The sequence below is a fragment of the Meriones unguiculatus genome, chromosome 1, assembly GCF_030254825.1.
Source record: "Meriones unguiculatus strain TT.TT164.6M chromosome 1, Bangor_MerUng_6.1, whole genome shotgun sequence".
NCBI classification, from domain to species: Eukaryota; Metazoa; Chordata; class Mammalia; order Rodentia; family Muridae; genus Meriones; species Meriones unguiculatus.
The window spans coordinates 198699250-198727179 of record NC_083349.1 but is presented as its reverse complement, the minus strand read 5'-3'; the positions used below and the strand labels follow the sequence as shown (position 1 = coordinate 198727179).

The following is a 27930-nucleotide window of genomic DNA, read 5'->3' as shown; positions in this document are numbered from 1 at the left end:
CAGTTAGCTACCAGGCTTAAAATGTCTGGTCATGCTTAGGTTTCAAACTCAGGGGCCAATGGTTGAGGTGTCTATTTAACATATCAAAGTGGATGCTGGCCACCACATTCTCCCAGCATCCCTCAGTCCCTACCTATTACAGGGCCCTCCCAGCTGGCATGCCTTGCCCTCTACCCTAAACTTCTCCAACCCAGGGGCTGGTCTTCCCTTCATCAGAGTTTCCCTTTTTTATATAATCCAACCATTTCGGTTACTTTGTCCTTTTTGTATACTCTCTTTGGTCCTCTTCACTTCCCTCTCTCTTCCCCTCCCCCTCTCCTCACATGGCTCAGAGTCATGTCTACTCTGGACTCTTCCAGATGTCCCTGCCTCTGGCTATGCTTGCCCAAATATCTATAATAATCTTTCTCCTCTGCTATGCGTAGGAGCAGTCTTGTCCTTCCCCTTTATGCTGCTTTTTTTTCCTATTCAGTTATGAAGCTACAAGCAAGGTTAATAATCATCTCTTAAAGGGCTGTGGGGGATGGACCAGTTGGCATAGTACTTGCCATTCAAACATGAGGCACTGTTTTTTTTTATCTTTTTTTAACTAATCTCAATAATTTATTCTTTTATTTTTATGTACATTTTGTGTTTTGTCTATATGTCTATCTGTGTGAGAGAGTCAGATCCACTGGAACTTGAGTTATAGACAGTTGTGAGCTGCCATGTGTATGCTGGGAATTGAACAAATACCCTCTGGAAGAGCAGCCAGTGTTCTTAACTGCTGAGCCATCTCTCCAGCGCCCCAGGTACTGGGTTTAATACCCAGAACTCATCTAAAAACCCAGGTGTGTCGGCACACACTTGCAATCCCAAAAGCTGGCTGTTGTTGGTTGGGGGAACAAAAAGAATCCTGAGGACCACTGCCAGCCTGCCTGGCTAACTCAGGGAGGTCCAGACAAATGAGAGACCCTTTTTGGAAAAAAAAAAAAAAAAAAAAAAACAACATTTGTATTTGTGCCGGAGGAATGACATACCCAATGTTAAAGTTTGACATCCATGTGTGCCCCCATACATACACACACACACACAAAACCTCCCAGATATTAATTAGAATAACCATCTGAACTGTTATGTTCCTGATGGTGAATCAAAGATAAAGTATAATGAATTTAAATAAACATTTTTTAATCTTCTGCAAAAGTTAGGAATAAACACCTCCTTGTGATGTTAAACCCTAATATTACTATTCTTATGTTAAGGATTCATTAACCCTTATTATATAGAACTTCATATTTCCAATTAAAAATACCCCAGCATCTAGCCAAAATTTATTAATGATTATAATAAAATCTAAAACCATTACTGAGTGGTTATGATTTAATATTATATAGGATTTAGTCTTAGAGGTGCAGTTAAAGACACAGACTCAAGTAGAATCCACAGACCCCTGAAAAGTAATTGTTGAACTATAAAATCCTTAAAAATATATCTAAGACAAAGTGAAGAGATGGCTTCATGGGCAAAGCACTTATAACAAAATCATTAAAATTTGTATCTCCAAAACCTGCATAAAGCCCACAGCTGTTGCATGCATCTGCAATCTCAGGTCTCTTACAGCAATCTTGGAACCTGGGACAAGAGAATCTCTAGAACTTTTTCAGCCATCCATTCTGGGGTACATAGTGGTGAACAAAAAGAGACCTTCTGTCACACAGAAGGTCGGGACTGACACCTGAGGCTGTCATTTGACCTTTAATCCCACACTGGGACATGAGTGTGTCTGCTTATACTCACACACAGATATCCATAATTTTAAGAATAAGATTTATAACTCAAATTTTGTAGGGCTAAGAGGCCACTACCATTTTGAAGTTAAAACTTTATTAACAGCAACAAGTCCCTACAAAGTTACCAACAACAAACACATAAACTGGACAAAAGATGAGACTGAAAATTATCTTATTTTTAACTTTATTTTTTTATTGTTGACACTATTACAAGATAGAACAACTACAACCATATTAACAAACCAAAAGCCTGTGCACAGAAACAAGACAAAGAAAATATAGATGTTAACACAGTCTTTGGGTGATGAAAATATGGGTGAGTTTCTCTTCTACGTTTCCATATCTTCAAGGTTACTAGAATGGGCACATACTGCATTTATAATGGAAATATAAGCAATAAGGGCAGCCTACTAGAACACTATGATTAAAGACCCCTCAAAGAAACGGAGAAAACACACTTCGCTGGAATCTCACCACAGCTACCCCACTAATCCACACTTCTTCCTGCTGTTGACACTATCATGGACACCCTAATAATCACACATGTGGTGCACAGATCCAGGTGGTACCAAGACTTTGTTGGAAATACAATTTTTTTCTACTTCACCACAGTTTCCCAGTTTTCTTTGAGTATAGCTTATATTTGTGATGCAGAGTATATTACATAAAGTTTGTTACCCAAACACCAGAAGATTATTCAAGAAATTTGGAACAAAATATTTAATCATGACCCCCCCCAAACACTATTTTTAATTGTTTCCCACATTTCTTTTTTGCTAGACTATTTAACACTGTTTTAATCACAAGTTTGTGCGATGACACAAGATGGAGAGCACAGATGAAGATTTAACAGTTGTTGAATGTGGGGAATGGGGGCAGATTTTTCTTTTCAATTTTACTGTATTTTCCAATTTTCACTGGGTACATAGTATGCTTATAATGGTGACATACCATACCAAACTTTATTATCAGGTGACTATTACAAGGAGCTTAGGGAAAACTTCAGATCAAAGTATTTTACTGTAATTTTACAGGAATACTAGAACAACTATCTTGAATACACGTTTTGACACAGTTATAATATATAAACCTGTGCACAGCAACAAGAATAAACAAGATATTAAAGAGTATATCTATCTTTGGATGGTGGGGACATGGATTATCTTTCCTCCACTTTTCTGTTATTTTCCAAGTTCTTCATAATGAATTCCAATTATGTTCATGATGGAAATATGATCCTTAACTTTTGAGTAAACTACTATAAAGAATATTCTAAAAATTTAAGAAAATAATGCTCAACTAGAACTACGACAACACAATAGCTTTTGATTATAAGCATACATTTTAAAACAGTTGTAATTGTAGTATAAATATAATTTTGTGTCCTGCTTCCTCCACTTCATATTCTGTGAATATCTGCTTCACAACACTTTGTGAGTATCACACCTCTACACAACTGCATAGGCATCCAGGGGCACCCTGACTTAGTTGTCTATACTCTGGCATGTCAACTGTTCCTAATTTTCTCCTCACTCTGTTATGGTTAGAATGGACACTCTGAATTTTTGACAAGTTCCTTTCTGTAAAGGGTCTCATAGGGTAATGCTGTCAATCCCCAATTTTAGCCAGATGATTACGACACTGACTTCCATTTCAAGGGTGCTTCCCCAATGCATTATTGCCCCCCCCATTTCCTTGGTGTCAATTCCAACCTGGGGCCTCTCTATGCAGCTGACCTTCACTTACACCATGCCATCAGAAAGGCCTTTCTTCCAACTACCCAGGACACTTCATAAAATTTGTTTTTACCACCCTGACCTTCCAATTCCTGCTGCTGGTGTTTTATAGTCTTATTTCCTTCCTAGATCTGCTGTCATCTTGGAACTCCCTGCTTTGGCTCACACATTTCTGTTTCTTACTCTTAGCTCTCCAACCTCCGAAGACTTTGGCATTCAGCAAGGCTTTGACACACTCCCCCATGAGCTCCAGACTACAGATCTAGAAAATTAAGAGTCAGAATCAGCAGGTATCTCTCTTCGCTTTCTCAGATGATCTGTACGTATCTTTTGATCTTTCAACTACAGATCTGCTTATTTTTTTTTTTATTTTTTAAATTTTTAAATTTTTTTTTCCCCAGCCAACTGAAGGCCAAAAAATTGTCTTTATCTAGCCATTATGCGAGGGAAGGGGAAGAAAAGGAGCGCAGGCAGTCCATATAGAGGACGCAGGAAATCTCAAGCTGGGAAGTCATTTTGTGATCAAGAGACAATTGATGACATCAAGACAGACAGGACACTAAATGGAAAGCTCAGAAACACTTAGGAGGGCTCAATGAGAAAGAACAATGGTAACAAAAAACAAATTAAGGCTGCTGGGGAACCTGAGTCCATGTTAAGCTAGGATTAACTATAAAGAAAGCTTTTTTTTTTTTTTAAATGTGTGTTTTTGCTTTTTTTTTTTAATGCAAATTAGACTTGGGGTTGACAGACACATAAAGAACAGAGGCGTTAAGTTTGGAGATACAAAGATCTAAGGATAATAGCTCCTGGGGCACCCAGGGAACACAGTGACTTGTGGCAAGCACAGACAATACCACACAGGCGACAGACACTGCCACTTGTCACTTAAGGCAGGAAGCACACAGCAGAGTTAATGAAAGGTTGTCAGTCTGCTTCCTTATTTACAATGTAAGAGCCTCTCCTGTGGTTCCCAACCTTCATTAGGCACTACTGTGATCTAGCGATGGTTGTCACCCACTCTAAAGGCAAAGACACTAAGATTTACAGGGAAAAGCTTCAGGTTTCATGAATTCACTATTGAACACACAAATTGGCTAGAAAACAAAAACCGAAACCTTAAAAAACACCTCAAATGTAACATATTTTTTTTTTTTGCATGAAAACCACTATAAGGTACATAAAATATGGGGATGGGTTGATTTGGGTCACAAAGACAAATCCACATATTATAAAGGTTTATACAGTCAGTCTCAAGGGGGTTGGGTGCACATCAAATGGCTATGGAAGCTAAAATGATGTTTGTTTTCACACAGCCAGGATTCAAAGATCTTTCACACTCACACCTTCACAGGACTATCTAAGAGGTAGGGGACAAAACATTCCATTACTGGAAAGGGTACTAATGGCGATCAAGGGATGCACAGTAAAGCTTCCGCAGGATGGACAATACTTACAAATATATGCTAAATTGTTGCTCTCTTCCTCCTCAGGAAAAAAATCAGAGCACCAGGCTAGGTAGCTCTGTGAGTAAACTTTAAATTCTATAGCACACTAAATCCAAATATAAGTATCACTGATTCACTGTGATTTGCTCATTTATATACACGGCAGGAATCTTATGTATAGGGTATGAAAGGAGATCATGTACAGTCAATTGGGGCAACCTCTGTGGTCTTGAATAGTCACCAGGTTTTCCCTCAATCTAGCTACTCGGATGAAAGAGAAGATGTGCACTCTAGCTTTCCCAAGTGTATACTGATGCTCAGTAGAGAAGAGCTAAGACTGAAAGAATCTCTGTATTCAATCTCTTTGTCCCTTTTCATTCACAGTTATCCGATGTGAAGTCCAGGATGTATATAGAAAGTTGAATTTCTTATTGACATTATGGGTTGGTATAGGCTCTCTCTTTGATTTAAGGGTCTGGTTCTGGGAGTAAGGTTTGGTTTCTCTCTGATTTTCCTCAGCCAGTGTGAGAATTCTGATGTCTGGCAAGGGAGAGGCGGTCATTGAAGAGCTGCCCACACACATCACATTTGAAGTACTTGTCATCGGCCTGTTCGGCACTACCTGCACTGGTGCTGGCCTGTTCGGTGTAGCCAGAGCACTCTCCGAGAGCATTGGCAGGCTCAAAGATGATCACACTGGCGTGGCTCTTCAGGTGCTCTCCAAACGCTGCGCTGGAAGCGAAGGTTTCTGTGCACTCGTGGCAGTTGTAGTACGGTTCTTCAACCTCAATCTCTTGATCTTCTCCTTCCTCTTCTGGGTCTTCGATGTCTGCACCATCAGGCTCATCTGCATCTCCCTCTGGCTCTTCAACCTCTTCTTCCTCTGGCTCATCGGCTCTCTCTTCTGGGTCTTCGATCCCGGCTCCATCAGGCTCATCAGCATCACCGTTTGGCTGTTCAGCTTCTCCATTGGGCTGCTCAGCCTCTCCATCTGGCTCAGCAGCTTCTCCATCTGGCCCTTCAGCCTCTCCATTAGGCTCCGCAGCCTCTACCTCTGGCTCTGCAGCCTCCACTTCAGGCTCGGCGGCCTCTACTTCAGGCTCAGCAGCTTCTGCATTTGACCCCTGGATTCGCAGTACTTCTTGTGGAATGAGGACATTGGCTTCAACCTCTTGGGCAGTGGCAGCTACTATTTCAGACCCTCCTTCTCGCTCAGGATGAAACACCATACGCTCAGTGATGACGGTGTCATCTAGGAAGGGCTGCCCGCAATCTTTGCATTCATACAGTGGGATGTGTTTCCTGAGGGGCTCAGTGAGGAAGGAGGCATGGGTGTAGGACGGCCCATACTCATAGGGCTCATCCTTGTGAACTTTGGTGTGGTGGTCTCCCAGCTGTTTGGCAGTGAAGAAGCATTCCCCACAGATTGTGCACTCGAAAAGCTTCTCTTCGGTTTCGCTTCCCTGATACTCAGTGAGGGCTAGGCCTTGAATGAAAATCTCGTCTGCCAACTCACTCTGCTCCAGTATTTCATCATCCCTGTGTTGTCTCATGTGCTCATTTAGGGCAGAACTGTGAATGAAGCCTTGTCCACACTGACGGCATCGAATGGCTGAGCCAGTGACAGCAGGATCCTTTTCTGCAGCACAATTTCTCCGGGGCCTCACAGGCAAGAGAGTGATGAAGCCATCATCACAGGCCTTTACAGCATACAGCTGGTCTTGTTCGTGGACTCTCTGGTGCTCAAAAAGCAACGAGCTGTGAATAAAAGATTCCCCACATTTTGGACATTCATACAGCTTCTCTCCAGAGTATTTTTTCTCAAATTCACTGACGGAGTGGACATGAACTTCAGAATGTGCATATTCGCGACTGTCAACCAGAGACTTTCTGCTGTGGACATCCTGGTGGCTTGTGAGGTCTGTGAGATCAGCAAAGCCCAGCCCACAGTGCTGGCATTTATATATAGTGTCACTAGCATCATCTTTCTGATGCTCATTGGAACCTGACGCCTGAATGGTAGTATCTTCAGCTTTCTCCTGGCCAGGGGCCTCATCACCATGAGACTCTTCACCTTGGGGCTCTTCACTGTGCATTTCCTGATCAAGAGGGTCCTTGTCATGGGGCTCATCACCATGAGGCTCCTGACCATGGGGCTCATCACCATGGGGCTCTTCACTGTGCATCTCCTGATCAACAGGTTCCTTGTCCTGGGGCTCATCACCATGAGGCTCCTTGCCACTGGGCTCCTTACCATATGGCTCTTTTTCATGAATGTTTTGACCATGAGTTTCTTTATCATGGGGCTCCTCGGCATAAAACTTCTCTTGGGCATAGATTTTCTGTACACTGAGGTTGTTGCTGGTCGCAGAGCATTGTCCAAATGCTCTGAATTTGCGTACTTGTTCTTGAACAAAACGTTCTTGGGCATAACTGGTCTGAGGGTCACTAGGGGCAAAGCTGCGGATGACAGATCGCTCATAATGTCGGCTTCCAGAAGGCCTTTCTCTGTCGTGAATCTTCTGGTGCTCAATGAGGTCAGATCTATGAGCAAAGATCTCCCCACATTCCTGGCATTCAAAGAACTTTGCTCTACGGCGGCGAATTGCTTGCAGGTCACCAAAAGGTAGGTAGTGGATAACAGAGGCTTCATTGCTCCTGGACTCAATGTATTTCTTTTTGGCACGAGCTTTCTGGTGTTCACGAACACTTGAGCTGGGAACTGAAAATGTGACATCTTGATTAGGATCACGAGACTCTCCAGAAAGACTTGGAGGCTCAGCACTCAATAGACTTGGTGTGATGAAATCCTTATGGTTGTTGCTGCTGTTTCCTTCATAAGTGTCTTCTCTGGTAGGAATCTTCCTTCGCTTATTAAGATCTGAGATGTAAATGGAGGGTTCTCCTCCCTCATCACACTGGTCATTTGCTCTGTGACGTTTCAGAGGTCGAGGAGCAGGCAAGCTGTGCATGTTGGATCCCTTGTATTCCTTTCCTTCATAGCTATTCCCTCCAGAGTGGACTTTGGGGTGCCCAATGCTGCCTGAGCTCTGGGTGCTAGACTCTGCCACTGGTTTTGGTTTAGTGAACCCCAGTACACCATGACTCTTCTGAGCTTCTGCAGGGCCCAAGATGTGAATAACAGTGCTCTCACGGGATGTCTCCTGGCGGCCGCTTCCCACTATGGGAAAGTCCGGCCTGTCGCCAGGGCTGGTGCTAATGGTGAACGGCCTGTCATCCTCTTTGTCCCCAGGCGGTCTTGTTATGGTATGACTCTTCTGCGATTCAGCAAAGGGCTTTTCATACCCTCTGCCATCGAAGAAATGCTTCCAAGAACGACTTTTCGGACGCTCGCCGGGGTCTGAGCTTTCCATCAAAGCATCTCTGGCATTGTTGAAGTTGAACAGCTTCTCCCGATAAGTTTTCTGTCGCCTTTTGAGGGCCTGGCTAGGGACAAAGGTCTCCTCGCACATCCTGCTCTTGTTTTCAAATGGATTTCCTCTAGTGTGGATTTTCTGATGTTCCCTCAGGGATGAGAGATGAAAGAAGCTCTCTCTGCATACCTTACACTCATAGATTTTATCTCTCCTATACATCTTCCGAAACTCATTGAAGTTTGGGCAGGTCAGAAAGGGTTCTCCAAGCTCCCGCTCGCGTTCACGCTCCCGCTGCTCCCATGCACGTGCACGCTTGCGCTCGCGCTCATCTCTGTCATCTCCGGGGTTGCCTCTACCATGGGTTTTTTGATGCTCGATTAGGGCAGAACTGTGCAGAAAGGTCTCCTTGCATACCTTGCACTCATAGAACTTGTCTTTGCCGTACATCTTCTGCAGCTCACTAAAGGTAGGACTGGGCATAACAGTCTCCTCGTCCTCCTGATCTTTACATTCTGCAAGATACTCTCTAGCATGAATTTGGCGATGCTCAGCCAGGGCGGCGCTCCTACTGAAGGTTTCTCCACATTCCTTACACTCAAAGCGTTTTCCCCCACCCTGACCTTTGTGCACCTCATTGACGGCCACGCTGTGAATAAAGGACTCTCCATACTCATAGAGGTTCTCCCTAGTGTGCATAATCTGGTGCTCCACAAACTCAGAGATGACACTGAACGACCTCCCGCACTCATCACACACATACGGATCTGCCGCAAAATCGATTGACTGTGACTCAGAGAAGGGAGGGCAGTTCAGGCTGCCCATGCTCATCGCCTGTCTCATCTCACTACCACACTCAAAAGGCTTCTTCCTCACACAGCTCTTATGCTCATGACCTGAACCCTTCTCATCAGAATCAAAATGGTAACGCCTCTTCCTTTCTAGACCTCTGCTTCTGGAAACCAAGTCTGCATTGAACCTGAAGCCTCCCCTGAACATGCTCCCTTCATAACCCCTCTCCTGGATCACTGACTCTCTTTTGTTTGATGAACCATCCTTCCAGTTGTCACTGGGCCTGGGGAACCTCGGAGGAGGACGCTCAGTCAGTTCCCTCCCTCTTCCGGATCTGGAGTTGCGAGACACGTCCTTGATGAATTTTTCCATTATCACTCCATGAGAAGATTCATCTTCACAGATTCCGCGGCGGTGGGCTGGTTTTTTTGCTTCAGGCATGGGTTTCAGACCTGGAAAGAAACCCCCATATGTAATTCTTCCCTAGCCTCTCAGTGCTGTGGTGTTTGAAAGTGTGAAATGTTGAAGTTTCTCCGTGTGAGATCACTTGTCACTCACCTCGACTTGTGCTTGGGTAGGCACTTCTCTTGGACCTTGATGAGTAGCCTTGTGTCATGTGAGAGTGTCGGTCATCTTCAGCAAGCTGTACTCCTGGTTACAAACACAAAATGGCCATTCAAATTTAACCTGAAGACTGAGGCCCATAACTATAAATTGATCCCCCCCCCCACAGTTAAGTATCGACTGACTGTCTCATATTCAAATCTTTGAATGTCTTTTGTTTCCTTCCTATTCATTTTCTGACCTGGTGAAAGTGACATTTTGACTCCCTTAGTGTAAGCACACTTAGAAAATGGTATGAAGACTCCATATATGCATGAATTCAGACAGAGTACCTTCTTTTAGTCTTTACCTCCTGATCACTTCTTTGAGAGACTCCATTCTTTCTGGGAAAGGCTCACTATGTAGGTGGCCCCAACTGGCCTCAACTGGTGATCCTCCTGTTTCAGCATACAGTGCTGAAGTTTTGGGGCATGTGCCACTATGCTCCTCTCCCTGCTTCTCAGTAGTCTTTCTCTACATACTGTCTAGCACCATAGATCCTTTGGTTTTATGTGTTTTTGCAGCAACTGCCTACTATCACTTTAGGCTGCATGATTCTGGAGGGATCCACATGTAGAAGTGAGATCATATAGAAAAACTGTGACAAAAGCCATCTTCCTGCTCAGCCCTAGTTCATAAAATATATTCTTCAATCAAAGGTAGACAGATTAATTTCTCAACAGAGGAGCAAGTTCACCAAAGCCTTCTTGTTATCCTAGAGGCCCAAATATGCTAGCATGGACTCAAAGACCTTGAGAGAAGCACAGTAACAAAAGGCTCTGCTAATGGGATTGAAAGTGGCCAGGGGAGTTAGGTACCCACCCAGTGAGAGCAGCTTTCTGTAGTTCTCCAGATTGTCCTGAATTGGATTCTGAGACTTCCTGTCCTCTTTAAGTTCCACAACATTCTGGTATGACTCAGCATCCTAAAACATCAAACACAGGCCTCTCAATGGAATCTGTCCCCATGGATATTCAAAGAGAGACTAATGGTGGCGACATGGGAGCTACGATTATGAAGTTATATAGGAAGTGCTCACGGTATTGGGGCTCTGAGCGATCCAAGGCAAGTGTTACTAAGGGCCTACATCGTACCTACCTTGTGCTACACTCTGAGGCAGATCCCAAAGACGCATGACACATATTCCTTGCCCTCATGCAGCTTATAATTTGGTTGGAGAGAAAAGACTCATGAAACAATTAGAGAACAGTAAACAGTAAATTGGGATACAGATAATAAATGCTACATGGGTTTCTTGGAGGGACAGTTCAGGGTGGTCCTGAACAGTGAGCAAAGGTTTTACAGAGGGCCTCCCATGGTGCCTGAAGTGGTAGGTGAAGTTACAGATATGTATGGAGCAGGCTGGTGGGAAAGCCCATGCAGGCTAAATAATCAGCATGCATGGTATACTCATGGGAACAGAAAGAAAATGCTCTCTACAAACATCTGGTCACACTACATGGTTTTAAGCTCCCTTCCTGTCTCTCTATCGCATAGCATGGCTACAGTGTAGAGTTTCCATTGTGTATGGTTTCCAAATAAGTCAACACATCCGAAACTCTCAACTTAGAGCTACCTTTTGCCTTGATAGATATTTCTTTCAAAAAGAAATACAAAATCCCCTGTAATACTCAGGACCGTCTTCTTTGCAGGAGCTTAAAGGGCCTTTGCTTGTTACCAGAAGACAGTACTAGAGCTTCACCGTCTTGGTGAACTGCAATGCCCAAGGTGATGGCACTGAAGCCTGAAGGGACCTGAGTATGGAGAGGGTGCTGTGGGAGTCTATAGGCTTTGGAGCTGGAGAGAACTTTAGGGTCTGAAGCAGACCACAGCGTTCATGAGCTGTGTGACCTTAGATATGGAAAGCTTAGATATGGAAAGCTTTTAGAGCCTCGGATTCTTCATTGTAAAATGGTGAGAACTCGCAATATTGCAACACTGCGGGTTAAGATTCCACAGTGTGATTATTGTTTAAATAGAAAGAAAAATAGTGCAAAGGAAGCATTCATGTTTTGATATTAAATTTATTATTGTTCTGTTACTGAACGGAGGCTTGAATTTAAATAGAAACATGGGAAACTGCCAAAAATATTTAAAGAACAAGCATCAGGGTTGAAGAAGAAAAGCTTCATCTATGCAACTGCCCATAGCTAGTCATTAAACAGCAAACAATGAGAAGCAAGCAACAACAAAAATTAGAGCAAAGAAATGAAGCAGAGCTTCAGGAAAGAAAATCTTTCTCACTTAGGGCTGAAAATTAGGACAAAAGATCAACTCCAAAAAAAGGCAGGAAGCATTGCAACCTTTGTAGAGCTAACATCCCAGAATGCTAAATGCATCCTTTTTGTTGGTTGTCTCTCCTCTTTCCATATGGTAAGCTCCCTGGAGGTACATGCTGTGTGCTACCCAGGTTTGGGGTGGGAGGGTTGACATTTACTTACAATGAAAGACAGAGCAAGAGGGTACATCCACATGCCTAAGATAACATAGGAAACCAGAGCTCACAGTATGAAGCTGGCAGAGAGCAAAGGAGTCAAGAGTTTGGGAGCCTGAGAAGCAAAAGGGTCACTGTCCCTGGGGTACACAGCGCCCAAGGGAAATGGCAGATGTATTTTTTTTAAGTATTTATGTCTAATTTGCATAAATTAAAATGTGAATGACATTGCATCTATGAAACAAAGTGGCGCTTTTGTATAAAAATAATTTAGGTAGCTTTAAAGCAGTTACAGCCTTTATGTTTGCCATCAACTGTGATAGCTAAATGTATACAAGCTACAAACAAGTTTGAATGGAAGAGGAGGACTGAGAGTCATGATAACATGGCACAGTCTAGGTTTTCACAATGTGAGCTATACACGTGAACTATTAAGGGATTTACATGTGATTAAAGAGACTGCAAGAGAACGTTCTGTTCTGCACATCCTCAAAATGTGATTTGTACCATCTAGCACCTCTGTTTCTACTCAGAGTGAGTGGGAATCAGTGTCGTCTAGAGTTTTTGCATTATGCAGGCATGGTTCTTGGTCAGCAACCCTTTGCACATTGTCGTGGATGAGAATGTGAACAGCAAAGCTAGATGAAGTTCAACTATCAGGCACTAGTAATCTAGCCCTGTGTCCCTTAGCCATCTGCTTGGCTCTTCTTTGGTTTGCTTGATGCCCTGGCTTTAGTTCTGATCAGAAAGCATTTGCCTATGCTCTTCCTAAAGGCTGGGATTCCACCCCCTTCAACCTCATGCCTGGCCCATTCCTCCCAGCTTCTTGATTGAAATCAAGACTGTGCTGTTCTGTTTCTTTGAGAGCATTCAGAATATTCATCAAACATACGTAGTGTTTATATGAATATTTACTTGTGCCACTGGCAACAGCATCTCAGAGTAGGGATCCTGTCGGTCTTGGCCACAGCTGTGTTTCCCAGGGCTTAGATGCTTAATTTCAAAGGAAATGAGGGTTTCATCCTCTTTCCTCAGGCCTATTGATGCTAAGGCTCTCCTCTGTTAAGAGCCAGCTCAGATCCCACATCCTCTTCCCCTTTACCCAACACCCTAATACATATTGCCCCATGCAGTGTGCCTGCCATGTGCCAGATAATGCAATATAGGAACTCAACACACGCATGGGTGTGTGATTCTCACTGACTCCTTACAATGGCACCGGGAGACAATCGCCACATCCATTTTTACTGATGAGGAAACTGAGGTTCAGCTTAGTTGAGGTGACCAATCCCACACAGCAGTACGTGGCAGAGCCAAGTTTGTACCCCATTCTCATCAGCTCCAGAGCCTTTGTTCTCCCTGCCCAGTAAGCCTTTTAGGGTCACAGCTATTCTGCTGGTGACTTTGGGGGGGGGAGTAAGATGTATAGAATCCCTCTGCCACTTACCCTAGCAAGTGACACACACACTGAGGAGCAAGCACTCCTTTGGTGTGTGGATCAATTAAAAACAAAAAACAGGCAACAGTGACCTTGGCCACTTATTCCCTGTGGAGATGATCTTTGCCTTGTCTTTAGAGTGACTGAGGGATCTCAGTCACAAGTAGACATCTAGGGACAGATGAACATATTGTCGGGAGAAACGGGTATCTTTGTTGTGAAATGAAGATAGATTTTTCTAGAAAGAGAGGAAACCTGAGCATACCTGGGAGCGGGACTCATAATCCATGGAACGTCTGTCATCATCTCTTTCCAGTCCAAAATGTGGTCTTGACATCACAGGAAGAGAAAGATCCCGTTGAGGCAGCCCTACAATGGAAGAAAACTGTCAGGGGCTGCAAGACCTAGTCCAACATGGTGGGGCTCAGGTATCCCTGCTAACGTCAGAAGTTACCTAGCATATGAATGTTCAAAAATGTGTCTGTTTTCGCTGCTTTCTGTAGAATAACCTTGAAGCATCCCAAGGTCCCTGCCTCATCCGTCTTTCCTAATCTTAGAGTCAGAGTCATGCCACAAGTTGTGAGGGTCCAAGCGTGATGCATGTATTCTGATTCTCGGTCACTGACCCTCTTTGGTTCCCTCATCTGATATCAGAGATAAAGCCTAGAGGGTCGCCAAATAAACTATTGGTAAATATGATAGACTTGAGAATCTTTTCCTCATTACAATTATAGGATGCCCTGCATCCTATAAATACAGTCTCTCCCAAGTCCAGAAGAACAAGAGATGGGCTCTGGTGGTCTAAGTGCCAATAATGCATTGGCATGGTTCTTACTGGTTCTACTCTAATTCTCTTTTAGTCACTAAAAAGACTTATGTGCGGCACTTTGATGCAGTGTCTCCCCATACTTGCATGAAACCATGACAGGCAATGTCATCATAATAAAAATGTGTTTGTTTCTCATGATCATACCTCTGTCTGTAGTACTTCATTGTTTTTTAAATTTTTGTAGCAGCCATGGGCATATATACAAATATGTATGTATATGTATAAATATATATCTACAGTTTTCTTTAAATGAAATAAGTCTGCTTAGAAAAAAAAATATTGACTTAACAACAGCATAGGCTGAAATAGGCTTGTGGCATGAAATGGCTCTGCTGAGAGGAAGTTCAGAAGCTAGAGCCTGGGACCAAACACTTTCAGCAACAGAAATACAACTGAGATTGAGCAGCAGGGCCTTCCGAGGCCTCTGCGCTCAGGCTCTGTCTTGAGCCTCGGGCCAGCAGACAACTTACTGTTTCTGGGATTCCTGGTGTATGACCAGCGGTCTCGAGGCTCCACATCTCTGCTTCTACCCCGGCGCTCCTGGTCTCGGTCACCTAGGCAGGTATGTTTTTTTATTGAACAAAAGTGCTTTGACATTTTTGTGTTTCCTTTATGTGTGCACACATGCCTCCCTTGATGAGACTGATGAAAAATGGAAGGTTACAGACTTCCAGGCTCAGTAGCTACCCTAGAAGCTTTTCCCTAAGTGGGGCTTGCTTCATAGGAAGGACCAAAGCTAATTCTGTAAGCTAGCTTTACTTCAGACATCCCAACTGTTTTCTCAGCTATGGAGTGGTCAACTCCAAATTTGGGAAAGGGACTATAGACCTTCTATGTCTAGCATAGGACAGGTGACTTTAAATTGTACAACATTCTATTGTAAAGAACCCGAGAAAGCAGAACACGTGTCCACTGTATGAACAATTCTGCTAGCACAGCCTGAAGTAGATGTTAAATAGTGTAAATATTTTATTGTTTAAAAACATCTGCATGTTATTCAGTTATAGGTGCCTGTTCTGATATGAAAATGCCTTTGTTAATCTGCTCTCTTTGGGTCTCTGAGTGATGCTGAACTTTCTCGGGCTATAATCTTCATGGAGATTACATGCCCCTATGCTTTTTAATGACATGGCATCTGGTGGGGTAGGGTACTCACTGCTGAAAGAATGGGATGATCGAGGTGGTGGGGTTTCTCTTCCAGTTCGGCTCATGTCGTCGTCACTGGTCATGTCACTGTTGGTGTCGTCTGAGAAGACACCAGGCAGTAACTTAATACTTTTGGTAGCTGGCCTATGTTCTCATACACAGCCACCCTCTCCGTAGCAGTTTCAGTGACCAGGTCCTTCATGCTTCATCTCAGCCCTCATGTTGTGGCATCTATCTACTCCTGTTACCTAAAGCCTGGGCGGGGAACATGTCTGTAACCATCTCTACTATACCACTACCCAAAAGCAGCCAACAGGCCATTTCCCAAGCTACCATACCATGATGGTAATGAAAGGTTCTCTCCCTAATGGACTTCCTCCCAGAGGATGGCCCACTTTTCCTCTGCTGGCTCACTGGTTGGTCTTAGCTGGGGACAGTTTGTTGTCCAATCTAGTGGGATATGTCCAGGTGGGGCCTATTTTGTTGCCCCATGAGAGAGAATAGCCTGACCAGAACAGTCATTGGCAGGACCAAGACTAATACGACCTTCCGTAGTGTCTGAGCCTTGAACTCAGGCTTGAACTCATATAATACGACCTTCCGTAGTGTCTCACCTTCCTGGTGGTACATCTTGTAATTCTCCAGTGGAATGGTGAGTTTCTCAAGTCTGTTTTGCTCACACCCAAGGGCTTGAGCAGTTCAAGGATGGTCAGCTGATCTCCTCTTGCTGTGAGGGTCTGCCTGCAACCAATCGAGGCAGAATTTTCAGAGTCTGAGCAGGGTTTTCTGAGACCCAGCACATTCCGCTTATTGTAAGGTTCAAAACCTCTGATGAAAGAATTCAGACCAGTGGGGTCGTCTCCCAGGATGGCATCTAGCTCTTTAATCATGTCAATCTCTAGCTCCCATAGAATGTCTCAGGTATGGTGGTAGACAAGTGATATGGAGTGAGAATTTCTCAAATTAAAAGTTCTTATTGAGAGGAACAAACACACAAGTGAACAGAAAGCATGTGACAGACTATAAGCGCACTCACAGTCCTGGATATTGAGAGGAGCTATATGCATCATCATTATTCTTAAATAATGGGCTTATTTGCTTATCTCACAGCAGTAAATTGGTAACTCAAATGTTTTTTTTTTTCCGTTATTTAATTCTCACTATTTGACACAAAGCCAGATAGTGACATACATGTGGCACATTAAATTTAGTGAATGAAAGCCACTTATGTGGCTAATGTCTAAATATTATCAGTAATTCCAAAGGGATCAACATAGCTCATCGCGAGAAGCATTCTAACTTCTGTGCCAAAAAATGATTTGCTTTTCTTAGAAATTTCATGACTCTGGAAAACAAATGTGATCTTTGTTTAATAAGCTCAAGATTATTTGGCAAGGCCAATAGACTAGCATTTGATAAACCAGCAAAGAGGAACAAAAGATTTATGTTTATGTGTATGTGTGTTGGTGCATGACATGCATGGGTGTGTTATGTGCAGGAGGGAGTACACATGGATGCACACACGTGTACAGAGTAGACGATAACCTCAGGTGCTGTTCCTAAGGTGTCAACCTTTTTTTGCTTTTGAGACAGTCTCTCACTGGCCTGGAACTCACCACTTAGACTAACGCCTCTATCTTCACCTTACCAACACTTGAGTTACAAATATCAATCAACACAACTCTGTGTGTGTGTGTGTGTGTGTGTGTGTGTGTGTGTGTGTGTGTGAAACAGGGTGTGTAACTCAGTATGTAAACCAGTTAGCCTTGAACTCATAGAGATATGCCTGCCTTCCAAGTGCTGAAACTAAAGGTATGTGTCACCATCACCAAGCCTAGCTTCACACCTGAATTTAATTTGCACTATGGGTTTTGGGGATCAAACACAGTCCTCATGCTTGCAAGGCAAACACTTTAATGATTGAGCAATCTCCCAAGCCCAAAACAAATGATTTTTTAAGAGAAAGAAAGGAGAACAATCAAAACCCACTTCAGAAGTACTCTTTCCTATGATGACAGGAAAAAATACATTTGTTAGCAAAAAAACAAAATGAGGGGAGGGGCTTGGAAACAAAATAATCCAAAGTTGTACAGCATTTCTGTTCTTGTGCTTGCAAAGTAATGAACACTTATTGCATGCTGCTTGCAGAACAGCTGATTTCATCAAAATTTGAGGTGTGTATATTCAGTCCTATCAGCTCCACTTCTATGAAACCCCTGAGATATTCAACAGCATATGGCCAAGAACATCATCATTCAAATGATCTTGGTAATAGACAAGATATAGTGTATCCAACAGTGAATTATTTCAAAGAACTAAGTGACTCTTGAGTAAATGGGTGTAAGATAATCTCTGATACACTAAAATATGGAAGCATTACAATGCTTAATAGCATCAAATGAAATATTAAGATGGAGAAAGAAATCTGTCCCAGAATAGCTCAGAAAGGCCACCAATACAAATGCCCGAGTTTGTGGGTCCCAGGAGTAATTGGAAGGAGAAAATAGAGGAATTGATAAGATAAAAATTCATTGTATACATGTATGAAATTTCAAAGGAATAAATAAAAGATATTCTTCTTTAAAAAAGGTACCAGATCAGAGATACCTGAAGATGACTGGACACAACAGAATACTGAAGTACCCATTTGTATACCCTACCACTGGTCTCTAGGGAAAGGACTCATTTGTCTTTTTCATTGCTTTATTTTTAGAGCAAATGTTTCCTGCAAAAATATTTAATAAACACAGTCTAGCAAAATCTAAAAAAAAATCTATGTCCATGAAAGGCCATCCTATCAATCTAAGGATGGTGCTCTTCTAGGGTGAACTTTATGCATAATAAATAAAAGGGGAGAGGGAGAGCCCATATGTACCACGCCATGTTTCAAAGACTTTGCAAACTCCCACTGCCTTTCTTTACAACGTCTTAGCAAAAACCAAGACTAGGAGATTTCTGCACATAATAAAGCTCCATCTCAGATAAACACAAGGAAACAGATTATTAGATACCAAAGGTATTCCTCCACATGTGGGAGAAAGGTGTTCCCTCTGCCACAAACAGCATTCCACACTATCTAGGAGGCCCTGACTAATGCAAGTAAAGGAAAAGAAAGATGTAAATGCTACTCTGGATCTAACATAGTATATTACATTGTATTATTTTGACCTGAAAAAAACTTACTGGTAAATATAGTAATAGAAAAATCCCATTAACAGCAAAATAAGTAAGTTCTCACCAATATGCTTTACAAACTACCCGTAAGTCTAAATAAATATTTTAAGATGTATATAGAGGCATAAGACATATCCTAAATAAATTAAGAGATATATAAAACACACTGTCACATATATTCCCTATTTCTCACACACATACACACACACACACGCATGTACACATGCACACACAGCACACACATGGGCACACACACAAGAACTTGTGTACACTAGCCTTTCTTGTGAGGAACTTTGACAAAGTCACAAAGACAACTTCTAGAAATTAAATGGCCAGAGGTAACAGCAGAGGTCTGAAAAAGCAGATCTAGAAAAGGCAGGGGCCTGTTTGCCTGTAATGTGACCCTGAAATATGAAAATAACATGTTCTGTTCAAAATAAGGAGCATAAGGAAGTCTACATATGCACTTATGTGGCAGTACATACCCACATGGGGGCTTAATTTCTGAAACAGAAAGAACTTTTAAATCAGAAAAAAAATGTTGGGTTATTTAAATGCAAAGTTTTCTTTGAACTAAATGAAAGGTTAATTTCAACAGAAAGAAAGAGTGGACAGCTATCACTTTATAGTTGAGCTGTTAACTCAAGCATTTATTTGTAAGTCTAGACAGCCTTTTTGCACTAGGAAAAACCAGTGCTGAGTCAAATCTCCTTAAAGAAATGATGTACTTCAATTATACCTCCCTGAAGACTGAGCCACTAAAGCCCAGTGAAACACAGGGTGACCTGACTGAGCTAAGTCAGTGTACTCAGAAGAGAGCGTGCCTCCTGAGTTCATGAAGCACTGAAAGTGAGAACACTTTTAGTATGTTGTAACCTAATCAGTGAGTCATATGTGACATTGAGGGATGTCACAGCTTTATTTCCCAATTACAAATGTAATATATTTGTGTACTACAAAATAGTGTGGAAACAGCAAGCCATACTTACTGGTTAAATTTATCATTATTACTAGACCTTTTTATTTTAATTTTTTATATTATTATTACATGTGCATGTATGTGTGTGTATTGTGTCCATACATATTCATGCCTGTGTTTATGAAGGCCAGAGGTTGACTTTGTGTGTATTCCTCTATTACTCTCCACTTTATTGGCCATTTTGTTTTGACCACTGAGCCCTAGAGACCCACCCTTCCTAAGGACCCCCCTCTTAGTCTCTCACTATGGTTCCATGTACAGACTACACCCAGCTTTTACATCGGTGTTAGGGATCTGAACCTATGTCCTCTGACTTGCATGGCAAGTGCTCTACCTGCTAAGCCATACCCCAACCCCTCCTAAACCCTTTTAAGTCCATACATGTGTCTTTCTTACTAAAAATATACTCATCTATGAAAATTACAGTGCTGACCAGGAAACAAAATCATAGTTGAGGAGTTTGAGTTTGAAATGTCTGATGAATGACCTGATCTCACATGAAAACTACACTGTGTGTGTGTACTTAAATGTATGGAACTATATTTAAAGTAAGCTGAAAGAAAATGTTCAAATACATTCATGTCTACTACTCCTGAAATGAACAAAAACAAACAAAACAACAAAATCAACCAACCAACCAAAACCCAGATTAATCAAAAAGAAACTTCTCCTAACTTCTATTTAGGGTGTTATCTTAAGTTCACAATTAAACTTTGTGTCTGCTTATTAGTTGTGTGAATTTTTTAAATTTCCAACTTTTTAATAATAAAGTTCAAAATAGAAGAAACTATTTTAAAACATAGAAATAAATCTAATGTTGTTTTCCACATAGTTTAGTCTGCTTTATCAGCTCTCCCACTGCTCTGCTTGGGATCTCCTGACAAGACCTCCCTTCTCACTCATTTTTATCTCTTGAAGCCTGCCCCTGGCACCCTGCTGTTATTTGCATTTGCTTCCCCAGTGTGTGCTCAAGGGGGCTGGCTACCAGGTACTGAATCCCACCTCTGCCCAGCAAACTATTACTTAACCCTCTTTACAAACCAAGACTGAATTCTGGCCCCATGCAAAACATTTATTTATTGTCTCTCCCTGGCTTACACACTCCCCCTCATCTTTCTCTTCATGCAGGAACCTTAGCATGAGTTGGACATTGGCCAAGGGCACCTGGGAGGCTCACAGATATTACCCTGACTCTGAGCTAGATGAAGGGAAGCTAAAGAGAGGAGCCAAATGATGTAGGCTAGTAATGAACATGCCCTTCCCATCCTGGGCAGAGAGGGATACTAGAGAGGATGTCTAGCTATCTTTCTACTTTTGAAGAGTCTGTTCATAAAGACATGAAATAGTCTTCTGCATGGAGAATAAAATTCCACTTATGAATTGGAATATATGAAACCATAGATCAGTGATACTGCCTGTTAGAGGATGACATTGCCGCTGTAGTCAGTGTGGCAGTGTTGGTGCCAATCTTTGAATATTTTATAATACTTAACTTCTTTCTCATTCTAAAATTAGAAGAGGAGAGTGGGCAGGCAAATTAGCATAATGTATAATAAAGATTGAGTTCATTAGGTATCTTTTACTCAAAATAGTAGGTGGGATTTTTTTCCCCCTCAGACAAACCATGGGTGAGCATTCTGATGAGCAGGGACACATATTAGGGGCTAAAAGGATCTGGGACTATGTGTGATAAGAGAGAAATCATGTGACTTCCCAGTCATTGGTCTCGGGCTCCCCCATCCCCATCAAAGGAGAAAGAAACTCCACCCCATCTCCTCCTACCCCACTTCTACTTACTTACTGTGTGCCCTCATCATAGCGCACCTACATTAAGCCCACTAACTCATTCTACCTACCTCATTTAAAGGGGGCTGGAATTGAGAACTTTAAAGTCAGGAACCGAGGAGGTTACTCTTGTCATCTCTCAGGGACAGCATGGTGTGCAGTCTCTCCTCTCTTCTTGTTTGTTCCAGTCTCCTGCCTCTTTCTGCAGACCGGCATTCTCTACTTCAGTACGTTCATGGAGTCCAGTGCCGTCCCAGTCCCAGGCCTAACCTCACCTCTCAGTTTAAGTGCTCTAACACTGACAGGGTCATCAGTCTCTGTTCTTTCACCAGAAATCTGACTCTGAGACATACTGTAGCCTGATTTCTTCTAATAGTGGGATCTCAAACTCACATATGCTGATGGGTCACCTGGGATGATTATGAGAAAGGTAGTTGTCTTTATTGTGGGACAACTTAAGTGTATGGCTCCTTAGGACATAGGCATTGCAACTAGGTCTCTCATAACTAGACTCTGATCTTACCTCCCTAAGCTTAAGTGTGCATATATATAAGACAAGGGGACATTTTAGGGGATTAGTAATCCTACATGGGAATGTGAGCAAGGAATGAATGACCTCTACCCCTAACACTCAGGCCAAGGCCCTACCCTCTGGTCTAATGGCTCTTTCAGGTCCTTTCTACACCATCCTGGCTTCTTCTACTTGGTATAAGCTTAGCACTTACCACACTCCAGCCAAATCTCCTTATTGTTGTCCATTCTTGAGGGATTTCCCCAAAAGTTCAGAAAGAGAGGAAATAATAGCTAAGAGTTCAGTTTCATGATCAGCACTAAGACAAGGCTACTTCAGAGAAACAAAATGTCTTCTAGACCAGCATGACATGTTTGACCTTATTTGAATGACCAGCTGGTCGTATTTATTTTAGGGGATAGGAGCATGGGAATTTAAGCTAAAATGCATGGCTAATCCAACCATCTACAGGCAATAGATCTTCTCTAATCAGAACTAGCCTGAATGGAGATGGTGGAGAACAGGGGCAAAAGGTAGGAGTCTAGTCTTCTGATTGCCATAGCAACAGCATCAATATGACCAGGTGGTTGCACTAGGCTGTCTTAAAGGCCAGTGCTATCAAGGTTCTTCTATACCTTTTGGTTCTAATTTCATACTCACCCATCAACCTCCTCATTATGCTTTCATTTCCCATGTAGGTTTGCCTACAGGGAGAAGAATTTGCTGATCACACACTTTCCAGTATTTGGGTCCCTTCTACAATCCTCTCCCACCATAAATTTCTGAAGGAATAGGAGCATTTTGTTTTAGTTCCCATGTCGGTATAGTTCTAAGTGAAATCCCTGAACTTTGTAAAACGTGGGTCTGAATACATGAATCCTGCAGAAAAGGAAGACCTCTAGCTCTTCGTAGGCTTGAACACCAAATTGGAATCCTGAGGCATTCACGTGGGTCAGGAAAGCAACAACCCAGCTTCCAGGGGCCCTCTCTGCCATGTTAGCCCCTCCCCAGGCAGCACTCCCCCACAAGCATAGCCAGCTATTTTTGCTAAGCACAGTTCCTTACTTTCCAAGTAAATGGAGTTCTCATTCAATAGGGATTATACCACTCACTTCTGGAGGGCCAGAGTCTGGCATGATTCTGTCCCAAATAGGCTGAGTATCAACACTTGCAGGTGGATTGAACAAATGGACAACCTTTGGATATTCTGCTCACTTCTCCTCATCATGTGATTCATCATGTCTGGTCTGAATCAGTCAGCAAACTAGTAAAAAAGGGAGCAAGTTCTGTGAGGTCTCCCTTCTTGGCAATACTCCAACATGCCCCCTTTGCGTCTTCCAGTGCTGGGACTCAAAGCCAAGCCACCTCTCACCCAAACACCAAGTGTGCCTACCCTGCCCTCTGTAGGTTGCAACCAGATGATTTCTATAAATGTACATGTGATCGTCATGTCATCGTTGTGGTTCAAACACTTCAATGGCTTCCCATTGTATTTCTAGTTAAGCCCAAATACTTACCATTGATTTTAAGGCCTTGCACACAGTATGAAGCCCTCAACTTACCTTTTCTCACCTCAGTCAGTTGTCATTTGTCTCTTCTCTTGTTCTAGACATCCTGGGATTTCAGCTCTTCTTTCTGCATCCCTCAGGAACATATTTGACCCCTCTGCTCAATCTATTATCCCCATGAAACATACCATTTATAATTCTTCGGAGATCAGCTTTACAGTTCCCCAGAATCTCAGGGAGGCATGGGCTGTCCTCTCCCACCTTAAGTTAGACTCTCCATGCAAATATGTACTTTCAAGGCAACAAACTGTACAATCATATTTTACACATTTTTAATTCCCCCATAATACATGAAAATAATTTCTTTCCTAGTTGAGATGGTGCTCTGGTAAGTGACACAACATATACAGAAGGTAGGTGGAAGGTGAATAGATTTCTCCTGTTTCTTCAGTCATTCAATAAAAGGCAAACAAGAAGCCTGAAGTGTCAAAGGAAAAGATAGGAGACTGGAAAGGATGGAGTAAGGCTAAAGGGGAAATTCTAGCAAAGTCATGACCCACCAGACAGGTATGTGTGTTCTCAAGAGAGCACAAATGGTGTTCTTATAATTATGTGGCATATATGTACATCAGGAAAATGTCAATGTGAGGAAGGGAAGTAGATACTTCACAGATGGGTGTAGTACTGTGAGGTGTGAGTATAACTCACCTGGACCAGAGCCACCTAGCTGTTGGGGGACCTAGTTAGCCTTCCTTCCAGTTGTCCCAAGAAGGATAGATCAAAAAGGTAAAGCTGTGGGGGAAAAAAGAAAAAGAGAAAACATGAAGCACCCAATTTATTTCACAATTACAGTCTTCTTTGGTTGGGAAGCAGCCTTCTAGTGGCTCTAACAATCTTCTGGGTATTGCCAGTGATTCACACACTACACTTCTTACCCTGAATTAACAACCTCTTGTTACCTCGCCCTTCTGCCCAAGGTCCTGAGCTGTGCAGTTGGGTGTGATTCACTTTTGGTACGCATGTATAAATAGTGGCTTCAGTCATCTATGTATGGATATAGGATGGAGGCACTGCAGCCCCTGCCATCTACTGGAACCAAGATTAAACCTTCTGAGGTCCCAGTTCTTAGTCTACCAAGATGAAACAGGGCTCTGCAACTGTCACTTATAAAAAGACAACCTCCTCTTTGGACCTGCAGCATGCAGGTGACATATGCACAGTGAATGTCAGACACCCCTTTGTAGCCAACAAAGATAGTACCAAGGAGGGTGGGTGTGGCTGTGAGGATCATGTCAGTCGGGAATAGAATCGCTCCCTGAAGCCAGGCTGTTGTCATTCAAGATGACACCTGCTCAGTGAACACCACACACCCTCTTCTGGCCAACAAAGATGGCACCAAGGGTGAGGAGGGCACTGAGGTCAGTACTAGCGAGCCCCTCCTTGTGGCCCACCTCCTGCAGCAAGCCCAGATGTCATTCAAAATGACACTGGCAGAATGTACACCAGACGCCCCTTGTGACCAACAAAGATGGCACCAGGGCAGGCTGACCTCTGTGGCCAGTTACTCAGGAAGAGCTCCTCCCTTGAACCTGCGCCGGCAACCAACTAAGCTGTCATTCAAGATTGCTCATGCACCATAAACGACAAGGCCATAAAAAAAAAAAAAAGAAAGAAAGAAAGAAAGAAAATGGTGACGTGGTGAACAGGGCTGTATGTTAATGCAGGACCAGAGATTCTTTCCCTCTGGCCTGCCTCTAGTGGCCACTCCAGCTGTTACTCAAGGTGACAGCAATGCAAAGTACATTAAACACCATCCCACAACCATGACAAATAAAGATGGCGCCCCAGGTAGGCAGAACTCTGTAGTCCAGATTAGAGCTCCGTCCTCTGGCCCTCCTCCTGCAGCAAACCAAGCTGTCATTCAAAATGGCTACTGCACCATAAACGTCAGCAAGATGGTGTCATGGTGGGCGGAGCTCCGTGGTCACGCGAGACCATGCCCTCATAGCTTGCTTCTTGCTGCCAGCCCAGCCAGTGCGGCTCACTGAGAACTTCATATATACCCCCGACCCAAGCATGCCAGACAATGGTGACACTAAGGATGGGCAGGGGCTGATCTGCCCCATCAGTCACGATGATAACCCCTTGTAGCCCGCTTAGCTAGCGTGCAAGATGGCACCTGCGCCATAAAAGTCAGGTGCTCCCTTATGACCAAGGTGGATGAGGCTCTGTGGGCACTCAGTAGCAAACAACCTCTCCCTGCTAGCCTCTCACAGCCAGCTAGGCCACCTGTCAATCAAGATGACACCTTGACAGATAACTTCAGACACCCCACCTTTGGCAAACAGGTGTCGACAAGGTGGGTGGAGTTGTATAGCCCAATCAATCATGACAAGAAAACTCCTCCCTTAGATCTACCCCCTCCCCCGACAGCCAGCCTGACTGTCATTCAAGATGGCGTCTTCATCATAAATGTTAGCGGCCTGCTAATGCCAGCAAAGATGGCTTCAGATTGGGAGGGGCTCTATGGGAACTCAAGATCAGAGAGCCCCGCCCCCTGACCACCTCTTGCCGCAAACAAGTTCAGCAGTCGCACAAAATGACACCCGTGGAGAACTTAACAAGCCCATAAAGCTGTGTGGCCACATCAATCAAGACGCGAGCCCCTCCCTCAGGCCCACCTCCTGCAGCCAGATAGGCTGTCATTCAAGATCGTTTCAGCCACCCCCTTTCTTAGCCCCTCCCGGCCATTCTCCCTTTCCGCCGGCAGCCCCCAAAGATGGCGTCAGGGTAGGCGGGGCTTTGCGGTGACTCAGGACTAGAAGGCCCCTCCTTCCGGCCCGCCTCTTTGCGGCAAGCCAATCCAGCTGTCAATCAACAGGTTAGCCGAGAGCCTCGAAGCCCCACCCTAGACTAGCAAAGATGGCGCCAGGGTGGGCGGGGTTGTGAGGCGCTGTCTTTCAACCTAACAGCCCCTCCCGGAAGCCCACCTCTCACAGGCCACCGGCCCGTCACTCAGGGGGCGCCTGTCCTGCCTGCGGCATGCCAACAGCCCTTGGGGGTGAACCACGTCCTGCTGTCTGTCAGTCACTCAGGACGACCCTTTTTAGCTGTTGATAACCTCCAGAGCGCTCCTCAGATACGGAGCCAGACACTTTCCCCAGGCCAGACGACCCGGCGCTATGGACCAAACGCAGCCAAGGAAAGGCAGAGAGCGCGCTCCCGCGGCCGCGATGAGGCAGCATTGGCGCGGCAAGCTGCGGGCAGTGCCGGCGGGGCGGGCCCCTGGCCAGCCGGACAGCATCTGGGGGACGTCTGCGCTGCTGGCCACCAAAGCGAACACAGACGCGACAGCACCCCAAGGACGCAAGCCACTTCGGCCTTTCCGGCTCCTCCACGACCACGCGAAAGCCGCGCCTGCGCGGCAAACCGGGGGCCATCGCAAGATGGCTGCTGGTGGGCGGGACCTACGAGGGCCCGCCTCGGCCCTAAGTGGGTGACATCACTGTCTGAGCCCTGCCCCAACCACAGGTAGCCAATCAGGATAAGCCTGCGCAGCAAACCTGTCTCCACCCTCCAAGATGGCGCCAACTGGGTGGAGCTGAAAAGTACCTCCCAGCCGTGCTCTGGCCCCACCCCCAAGTGGCTCGTAATCCCGCCCACCACCACTGCGGCAAAACAAGACCCGCCCCCACGGACGTGCCGCGCAGAGCGGTGGACGGCTGGATTCTCAAGACCCTCCCAGCCAGACGCCCGGGCGAGCGGCTGACCGCGCAGCCCCTGGACTCTGCTGAGCAAGGAAAGTGAAGCCACGGGAGAGGTGGCTCGAAGAGCGCACGCTGATGTCCACCTGGGTGGTCTTGCCGCAGAACCCACGCATCGTCTGAGTGGCTATTAGCCACGCAGTCGAGGCAAGCAGCCTGGATTCTGTTGGGATTCTAGGTGGTTCGCCCTAAAACCCTAATTCTGCGGCTCCAAGGCCGTGACAAATGGAGTACCCTTAGATTCCCAGTCACCGAAAAGGCATCCCTGTGGCAACACGGCCACTCGGTGGCGAACCCCCTTCCCGAAGGCGCGGTCTGCAGCCTTGTCAACTACCCCTGGTGAGCCGTGACATGGTCTGCCGCCCCTGGCCCACAGCAGCGCACCCCGAACACCGTCTGGACTCTGCAGACGGTGTACAAGAGAGCGTGTGCCACTGGGCAGGCAGGTGGCCGGCTGACTCACCTCCCGGGAGCACTGCACTCTGCGCACACACCGACCAGGGTCGGCTGTCTAGTTCACCCACACTGAACTAGGCGCCCGGAGGCGCCACCAGCTCAGGGTGGACATCTCTCCACTTCTCCTCCGATGCTCTTCCTCCTGCGACTCCTGACTCCCCAGCGTCTGCAGCAAGGGCTG

At 44.4% G+C, this 27930-nt stretch overlaps 1 protein-coding gene across 4 annotated transcripts; it reads right to left on the bottom strand.

The window, feature by feature from the left end:
• Positions 1 to 1939: 1939 nt before the first annotated feature.
• On the bottom strand, positions 1940 to 27920 carry Peg3 (paternally expressed 3). Of its 4 annotated transcripts, XM_060375783.1 has the most exons (11): positions 27757 to 27920; positions 24238 to 24321; positions 23134 to 23285; positions 21582 to 22725; positions 16187 to 16313; positions 15583 to 15672; positions 14897 to 14980; positions 13863 to 13966; positions 10548 to 10650; positions 9681 to 9773; positions 1940 to 9574 (listed from the first exon to the last, which is right to left on the bottom strand). In XM_060375783.1, exons 5-11 carry the CDS (start codon positions 16200 to 16202, stop codon positions 5472 to 5474), a joined length of 4593 nt encoding a protein of 1530 aa, XP_060231766.1. In that variant the 5' UTR covers positions 16203 to 16313; positions 21582 to 22725; positions 23134 to 23285; positions 24238 to 24321; positions 27757 to 27920; the 3' UTR covers positions 1940 to 5471. The 4 variants fall into 4 exon arrangements, with proteins under 4 accessions (XP_060231766.1, XP_021514006.1, XP_060231779.1 ...); XM_021658331.2 differs by lacking the exons at positions 21582 to 22725; positions 23134 to 23285; XM_060375796.1 differs by lacking the exons at positions 21582 to 22725; positions 23134 to 23285 and having other exon boundaries at positions 16187 to 16309.
• Positions 27921 to 27930: the final 10 nt, after the last annotated feature.